Here is a 9,863-nt window from a genome sequence, read left to right on the forward strand (position 1 = left end):
CATCTATTGTTCTCTCTTGCTTTTATATTTTTGTGTATCCCATGCAGTGATTTCCTTTAGTGAGTTTCATTCATTGCTTCTTCCATTTTTTTTTTCTGTCAGTGCTCTATATTCATGTCGTTTCCTTTTCCATTATTGCCCCTTCCATCTCCCCTTTACTGGACCTCTTTGCTTCGTACTTACCGCATGTCCTTCAAGATCTACCTATCTCCATATCTCTTTTTTTTCTCTCTCTCTCTCGACATATCCACATTTCTCTATTTCTAATCCTCCCGCCATCTGATGTCTTTTAGTATTAATGAAAATTGAGACATTTTGTGCTGGCTAGCAGTCATGAACGGTTACATGAATCATCGTGTAGTTGTTGTTTGCTGTATTTTTTCTTTGCGGTATGATTCATTACTAAAACAGTCCCTCCGCGAATGAATCATAAGCCATGCACCTATTTCTGGTCACCATCGGATACAGTAAGAACATTCGAAAAGCTGTGCCTTGTTTACACAATATACCTAAAACATAACAACAACATTACAACAACGACAGCATCAAAAATAGCATCGGGGAGCAGAATACCAGTACAGGCAATGATAAAACGTGTCCATTAGAGAGTGTAGTGTCTACAGATTGTGTATGATTTGATTTGTGGAAACTACATGTTTCTTGAATGTGTTCCCAAACCAAATGAAATCCGTTCGTCAGACGCAAGAATAACCCCGACTAAAAGCTCTACAATCAATAGCATTCGGTATTCGGGATATGAAGAATGTGCACATTTGCAGGGGCGGGTTGTGTGTGTTCGTTCATAATTTGGGTCTACGGTAAAAAAAAAAATGTAATCAATCTTTCCTCCCGCTTATCCACCGCAAGCTGTGTTATCCCCTCCCGCGATCACTCGTATGTTTATGCCTGCGGACACGCCTGTCTGCTAAGCACTGGCCTGTAACAATCGCAACGAACATCCGGCTCTTCGGGGAGTCATACATCATTGTGTAACTTCTGTTTTTTATCCTTTCCACATCTAATTACTCCTCTAGCTCCTCCCCTTTCTCGTCCTCACTTTCTTTGCACTTCTCCTTCTTCTGTTTTGACCTTCCCTCACTCCAAGCCTTTAAGAGAGCACGTCGACAGACTGAGCAAGTTCATGGATGTGACACGGCACGCCATGTTGCAATATTCCAGTCTCTATTTCCATGCGGTGCATCTAATCTCATAGTAAATTAAAACACACAAGCACATGCACAAACAGCACATACAAGCCCTGAAAAGTACCTCGGATAGGGTCCTATACTTTAAAGGGGATGTATAGCAACTGATCAGTGGGAATCAGTGCATGGGAATGCTTGGGGATGATTGTTCCAATCCTTGTGGGATTCATTAAGGAGTACGTTATATAATAATCTATTGTTGTGTGCAAACTATTTGCTTCAGAATGGTCTCATATTCAAGTAATGTGCAGTTTATAATGTTTCCATGTTAACATGCCTGTACAGTGACGGAGCATTAAATTGCACATTACTTGAATATGAGACCATTCTGACGCAAATAATGTTCACATAAATAGATATATAATGTACTCTTAAAGAAATTCCACAAGAATTGGAACAATCATCCCCCAGCATTCCCACGGATTCCCACTGATTAGTTACTATAGCCATCCCCTTTAAACGCGTGTGAAGTAAAATGTTCAGTGATGTTGTGAAAATCCCACGTCATGCTCAGCCACAATTTGAGAAGTATAGTAATGACCTTACTAGAATTATGCTTCTCATTTCATTTTCTTTTACTGCCCAAAACGCCGAGGAACACTAAATAGATTGCATTAACAATTTGGAAGAATGATCACTCAAGCATCTTCATAAGATATGGATAAAGCAGCGATTATTTGATATTTCATTTTATAGATTTGGAAAAGAGAGAATCGTTGGTATACGATATAAAAAGGTATATATGTATGCAATGGTTTTTAATGTTTTCCTTTCGTCTCTGCTATCAACAGGTTCTAATGACATGCGCAAATGCACATTATTTGCCTGATAAGAAAGTCACGTGGTAATGTGAGATGGCTTGACGAGGAATATGCAAACACGACACGCCAACCGAGGGATTATAATGAATTTGCATCGGAGCATGACGGTCTGCCAACCTGTCTCGCGGCACGCACTAATACGCAGACAAGCTGCTGGTATTTCTTACTGCATCACTATCATACTGTAGTCATGATGTTATTCTTACATAACATACAGTGCACAACATCAACGAACCAATGGTGAGACCAGTGCTATATACCGTATAACAATGTTGTATTTGGCTGTAGCGCATTTCACTGGCAGTCAATGAAAATTTACCGCGCAGTTTACACAGATTGCGCCAGTTACAACTATCCACCATCATTATACCATTATACCATTTCCTCTTGCAGAGAGAAAGAGAGGGACAGACAGATATAGAGACAGACAGAAAGACAGACAGACGGACAGAACTAGAGAAAGACACAGAGAGAGAGAGAGAAAAAAAAAAACTATCTCCTGACAATAATTAAGCATGAAGACAATGAGGTTGTAGACTGAAATTTCGAAATTTCCAGGACAATATTACAATTTGTTATAATTTATTCTACACCCATTTAGCAAGTTTATGGACTTGGAGTATAATAATTACTTATAATAGATATCATCCATTTCTCATTTCCCAATGTTGCAAAAAAAAGGAGAGAAAATATAACAAATCTATTTAACTGACTAATTGAGTACAATAATCATTTTATTATCTAATGTTTGTACTGTTTAAAGCATGCAGGTAAGTTATTAATTCAGTTAGTATACGACATTATTCCATGATAATGCAAAATGAAGACGAGCAGGTGTTATTAGGTGAGATGCATATGCAAACCTAAGAATCACCCATGTAGACGTTGTGCACATGCCGCCATTCAAAAGACAAATAATTAAACAACCTAACATAAACACAGGAGACCATCGTAAGCAAACGCTTGACGAGGAAAATGGCCTTAGAAAGGGTTGTCTACGCAATACAACCGATTAAAGGGATACACTCGAGTCACCACTCACTGAATAGAGAGAGAAAAAAAATACAAAAGTTAGATCAACCACGGCTTTATTCATGAACGTGCGGTATTTTGTCATAAGATCCCTAAAACGTCATATTATTATACAGAGCGCTAAATCGCAACTATTTCTGACTGTATTGTAAAATATCGCAACGAGTATTTTTAACCTGAACATAATTTGTTTTATTTAGTATTCTGACAGAATTTCTTCTTCTCCTCCTCCTTCTTCTTCTGTTTATTACTATTATTATTATCGTCATCATCTTCATCATTATTTCTATCATTATCATCATTATCATTATCATTGTTGTCGTTGCTTTTACTATACAATCTGTTACGTGATAATTTTCACTATCATCATCATCGTTTTGCATCCGCACTATCCCTGGCAGTTTAATGGTTGATTCCGTCATTTGCATATCATTCAAAGAGCCGAAATGGGGAGAAAATTGACAAAAATTAAATTCCGCAGCTGCTGCGAGGTTTGATAGCTTGGATCGCCCCTGGAAGCTGATGAAATCATGAACGCCATGTTAGATAAACTGAAGTGTTCGACCTGACAAGGCTCCCACAATATTCGGACCTATAATGGCCACGTAATTGGTTTACAAAGTGCAAGACGCTCATTTTTTTTTTAACCTGTACGTTAACCGATTACTTACCCGTCGTCACTCATGGAGAAAAAAATCAAACAAACATTATCAACCTTCCTTTTTTTACGAGGTACACAACGTACACGTTATATTCCCAAGTGCGTGTCTTCATACTGCATGGTTGCCATATTTTACGACCAGGCCTGTTGTATATGAGAATGTGTAAGGCCATATTTTAGTTTTCCTTGCAGAAGGTTGATTAGTTTAGTACAATATAGTCCCTAACTTTATTACCATATCACTAATGAGAACAAGAAGTATAATGAAAAGTTTATAACTTATTCTAAAACTAATTACGATAACAACAGGGGCTGTTATATCGACAAGTGAAATGGTATAATGATACCTATAATCATGACGATTCCAATCTCATAATCCAAATTACTGCTGATTCCATCAATATCTTTAAATTATGCATGTTCATTAAGATTTGATCTCTTTTCTTCCGGGGAAGGGGGGGGGGGGTGGTGGAGTGGGAGAGATGAACGTCGCCATTACTACGCCATTGGTCGACAGTCGAAGCACATTTAGAGTAATTACTCCCTTGTATCGCATTATAATTTCGTTAGGGCAGCCGGAGCCACATGAGGGCACGACTGCAAGGTGCGGTGGAAATGGAAAACATGACCTAAATGGCTTCCAAGACGATCGGGCTCAGGTGATTACGGTCCAAGGCTGCGTAGTCAAATTCCGATACGAGAGACTCGTGTTTCCGGATCACGAATTCTCTAGAACACGCGCACACACATTTTCATGAACGCATATACAAACATGCAGCTAAAGAAGACACGAATATCCATGCACGTAAAATACACACGAGCAGATTGCACACACATCCACATATTCTGCACGCTTATTCTAACACTGGCTTTGGACAACTTCTTCTATAATTCTTTGAAGTGCTTGAAAACTTTTTTTTTCAACTTCCTCTAATCTTATTTTGAGTTAAGTGTACACAAGCGCACCTATACAACCGCACATGGAGATAACCCCCCCCCCAGAAAAAAAGCAAAAAACACCTTTAATTGTTTATCACCACTACTCTACTCTGTCTTATAGTTTGATCACCATGCACGCTGCGATGAATTCCAGTGTGCAGCATTTAAGCGCACAATCTTATTCATTCAAACGGGGGAATAAAAAAACGCCAACATTTTGCTCTTCAGCATTTTGAATGCTCAGGAGAAGAGTTATTTTTTTTTCTTCATTGTACACACACACACCAACATACACACATACACACTTATACATATCAACATACACGTGCACACTTAGGTCTAGTATGGTTACACATTTTTAATGTTTAATCGACTCTTTTTTTTTCAACTTTCAATTTTTAGTTTCCCATACACACACATACATATCAACAGACATGTGCACACTTAGGTCTACATTTTTAATGTTTAATCGAGTCTTTTTTGTCAACTTTCAAATGTTAGTTTCACATGAAAACATTGTAAAATTGTCCATGGGCAATATCTGAAACAATAGCACTGCGAAGACTATATTCTGCACACTTCGATCTTTGCATTTTGTTGAACTGCAATTTTGATTATGAAAATGATAATTCCATAGTTATGACAGGAAAATGATAAACGCATCCAAATAACACACACACACAATTTAAACGTAAACATACTCTTTATATATTAACACTCGGGCTGTATTTTCTACAGTTTGCGGGTAATCCATTCATTTATGGACAAATTTCATCAATATCAATGAGTATGACTGGGAACAGGCATTTCAAAACTTAAACGTTTGTTTGAGAAAAACGTCTATGCGTATTCTTTATTTGGTGAGTAAAGAAACGTCATATTGATGATAACATAACAAGGTAACGTTAAAACATTACGTTTGTTTAACTTCAATAAGCATATGCACCGTTTTAAAACACAGACAAACAGACACATTGACTGACAGACACACACACATACACACACACGACACAAGTGCTATACACGTGATGTATAGCGGTCCCTTCACACACGCCCTTAATGCATGATGACAAATGAAACGTGATTAATGACAACATAATGGATGGCGCCGCCAATGGGCTGGCTACGTGAGGGATCGGGGCATGCGTACCGGGGGCTGCAAGTTTTCTTTTCCTGAGTACTTTGCATCATTAAAATGTCTCCTTTCCTGTCGTTTATTTTAAATCTTACGATTTGATATTATAGTCATGATGACATCCATTATCAGGGTCGAGCAAATTTCAACAAAGAGCTTGGAAATAAAAACCATCTGAGTTTTTCCCCGTCGTTCAAACTAATTATCTTATTGGTGTTGGTTAATTGCGGTATGTTAGGATATGGCATGTAAAAGGTGGTAATAGGACCCTGGTACTGACTGCACATTAATTTACACAAGGTCGACAGGGCCTCGGAACAAGTTTTTGTTTTTGTTTTAACTTTGCTTGTTACGATACATAATAGATTTAACGACACAGTTACAAAGTTTCCCTTTACCTGATTCGCGTAATGCTTTGATTAATTATCACAGCATTAATTTTACAAAGTTGTTTTAAGTCTAGTTGCAAAGTTTTGTTTTCTTTGTTTGTTCATGATTTGAGAGCAATATGACATTGAAAAATAAGCAAACCAGACATAAGAGTGAGCTGAGTTAACACTTTAAAGCGGACTCGTTATCAGTTTCATAGAAAATGTTATTTTATATGAAGTGAATTCTTTGTCAGTTAAATGCGATATGTCAAGAGCGTATCGTCTTTAAGACACTCGTGCAAACGGCACGAGCAGTGTTATAGCAATATTATTTTGCACTATATGAAAGATGAGGTTCTCCGAGAATGACCAGCAGTCATTCATTTCCATGACAACTTCCTTGTCATATCTTGGCTTCGACACTGATTACACAATTCCATACTCATAAGTATATAAGTATATCTGTGGACATGATATGCTGAAGGCAGGTTTTCACGATGAGAATCGTTTTACAAACTGCCGAAGGGTGAGTCAACAGAGTGATGTTTGAGCACTGCAGCATGTATCTGTCAATCGCATTTGATGTTCATGCGCAATACTTTTTCTCTGCTTAATGATACTTGTGCTGTCGTGAAACTGTCATAATCACTGTGAGCATGACAAACATAGGATACTCAATACCCCCTCCTTCTCTCTCTCTCTCGATCGCTCGCTTGTTCTTTGTCTGTCTGTCTGTCTGTCTGTCTCATTCTCTCCATCTAACTCTGTGAACATTTTTTGTTGGATATGACTGTCGGATATGACTGTATGCTTGAAATCCAGATACCGGTTAATCAAATTAGCATTGTAACCGGCTGGAAAATGCATTGGTTGCTGAATTTTGAAACTGATCATGCTGATGAACGTTTTGAAAAGTCATTATCCATTTATCGCCAATATTCGATGTGGAAACCATATCAGTTCTGTCATGTTAATCAAACGTGATTTCACATTGAGACATATCACTCCGCCATTCATCCAGTTTAATGATTCATAAGGAATACATAGACTGATCGGATAATGAATTACTCTAAACTAATTAATGCGAATAATATGCATCAGACAGTATAATCCTGTATAACTTTCATGAAGCAAAGCTTAAAATACATGCACACTCTTTTGCACTATTGACTAAAGACTCCTGTAAGCATCTTAGGGTAAAGTTTTTTTTTTTATGCTTCACCAAACATGTGTGTATAAGAGTGGTGTTTTCAATTTCTTAATTTTATCGCGAGTAGCAAGGAAAGGATATCCAGGGTGTTTTTTTTTTCTTGTGTTTCTTAAGTAACAATAAAATAGATGGAAACTTACTCCAAAAATGTTGATATGCGTAAATTGCACTGCGTAAATTTTGCCTTGAGTTTTTGAAAAATTATAATCAAGGTCTTGGGTATATCAAGTTTCACAATAATTTTCACTTCTTATTCAGATTCTTCTTCTTTTCATCCGCCTCTTCCAGACATCAAGATAGGTATAATCTTAATCAAATTTCACTGATTATATCAAAAGTGGGAAGAAAAAAAAACTGCACGATTTTGACAACCTTTGACACATTCCTACTGTCATTCAACTTTAATCAGTAAGATTGTCATAGAATCATTCTTGTGGCAATGAAGACGACGATACAATTACTGTCCTTATCTAACACATGGCTCGACACTAACTTTTTTGTTTGGTGGCCCGATGGGGCCACCAAAATCCTAAATTTCAAATTTTTGGTGGCCCGAGAGAAAAATTTGGTGTCCCGAAAAAAACAATAAAAAACATTAAAAGTCCTTTTTTTTTTTAATGAATCAAATATTTAAGTTTTATGATAGTGAGAATTAGAAGTTGGACATATCTACTCATAAATAAACTTCAACAAACTTGCAACACTCACTCTCAGGCACTCATTCAGTCCCTTTCATCCATCCTTTAAACAAATTTAACTGCTAATTTCCGGCGCAAAAAGTTACGAATTTATTGACATACTTTTCAAAAAATTTTGGTGGCCCGAGGCGGGCCACCAAATTGCCCTTTTTTAAGATTTGGTGGCCCGACTTTCATTTTTGGTGGCCCCGGGCCACCGGGCCACCGTTAGTGTCGAGCCCTGTCTAACATGACATGAAAGTACTAGGATAGAAGAAAAAGAAAAAGAAAATGAAGAAGAAGAAGAAGAAGAAGAAGAAGGGAAAAAAGAAGAATGGGATAAATGCACAGGTCTATGGGACTTACGATATCATCCTAATCGGATCTTCACTTGGTGGAATACGTGTGCTTCTAGGCCGGCATATGTCTGGAGCACTAATCAAGAACTCAATCTAGCAGCGCTGCAGCTGGTAACCTTTTCTAGGTTGACTGGTTTTCGACGAGCCTTTTTTCATCTGGGGGGGGGGGGGGGGGTGGGGATGGGAGGAGGAGGAGGAGGAGGGGTGGGGAGAAAAGAGAGATTGGGTGAGAGTTACCTTCACGGCCTCTGGTGGTGTCCCGCAGGTTCATCGCGCCGGTGGAAGCGGGTTGAAGAATCAAGAGAAGTAGAGTTAGCCCACCGCACCATAATCCAAAGCACGCTCCCTGCATGGCGACACTCCTCCGAATGAGATTTCCGCCTCAGCGAGCAAAACGCAACGAAAAGAAATCCCGTAGTCGCAAACCGGAACGTTGCTTCTGCCAAAGTTAATATCTACTGCTGATATCCACAAGTGTTGACTTAAATTAGCTACTCCGTTTCGTTGTGCGGAGTGCGAAGTGTTCGTACTTTGAAATTCAAACTATGAATACTTACGAGGTACATCGTAACAGAAAATGTTGGTCCTGTCGCATAAGCACCTGTATGCACGGACGACTTATAGAAACTGCTTCATCGTGCGGCGGAGCGCACCGATATTATAGTCACCTGGGTGTTGACGGCGGGAGAAAGCGCGTCGTCCCCCCCGTAACCCCTCGCGATCATCTCTCGCGATTCAGTGGCGAGAAGGGTTCTGATGGCCACATCCAATACGGGAGAAGCCAGTGAACTCGCAAACTCGCCCGCCCGCCCGCGGTTGCAGAATTATCCGCAAGCAAGTTAGGTCTACTGCGTCGTATATCTGGCTGCACAATTAGCGCGATGGTCTGGCAGAGTGATTACGACTTTCTACACTTGATGAGGCTCGCCGATTTTAAAGAGGGTTCGTGCGCTGCTGGCTGGCAGCAGCGTCTCATTGATAATACGATGATCAAAATGCTGAATCTCGCCCTATACTGAGAAGTGCTGGGGGTATAGACGGACGAGCGAGCAAGCCTGACTCGCATTCACAATCGGCTGCACCGTACCGGTGGTTCGCTTTTCAGGTTGGACCGTAAAAATTCATCGTGGCAAGTCATACTCGAAACGTGAAGTAATGAAGTGTGTTAAAAACAACCACTGCGAGCCAAAACTCCTAAGTAAAACAGGGCTGACATCATGTATACAATAACCTCGTCATCACCTTAACATGCATTATCACTTGGATAATATTGAGAATAGAAGCTTTGAAATAAGGCATAAGATTTCACCCATTTCAGCGCCTGTTACTTAACTTGGACCATCACCATCTGTTTCTATTTGCAGTGCAGCGCTCCTACACGTAGAACCAATGCACGTGATATCGGAATAAATTTGCGAATTGTCCGCCGACGTAAGAACTCTCCTCTAATGTT

The 9,863-nt window shown here is 39.3% G+C and overlaps 1 protein-coding gene across 1 annotated transcript in view; it reads right to left on the reverse strand.

Annotated features, from left to right (window-relative positions):
* The window catches only part of LOC139725218 (disintegrin and metalloproteinase domain-containing protein 11-like), a gene marked incomplete at its 3' end in the record, with an annotated part of 65,637 nt that extends 56,730 nt beyond the window's left edge, over positions 1-8,907 (reverse strand). Inside the window, exon 1 of the mRNA XM_071636308.1 lies at positions 8,648-8,907. Within this exon, the coding sequence (XP_071492409.1) occupies positions 8,648-8,681 (34 nt within the window). The remainder of the gene's footprint in view (positions 1-8,647) is intronic.
* Positions 8,908-9,863: the final 956 nt, after the last annotated feature.

This window comes from Diadema antillarum, unplaced genomic scaffold (genome assembly GCF_040938485.1).
Source record: "Diadema antillarum isolate AM-2024a unplaced genomic scaffold, OU_Dant_1.0 seq00000025_RagTag, whole genome shotgun sequence".
NCBI lineage: Eukaryota > Metazoa > Echinodermata > Echinoidea > Diadematoida > Diadematidae > Diadema > Diadema antillarum.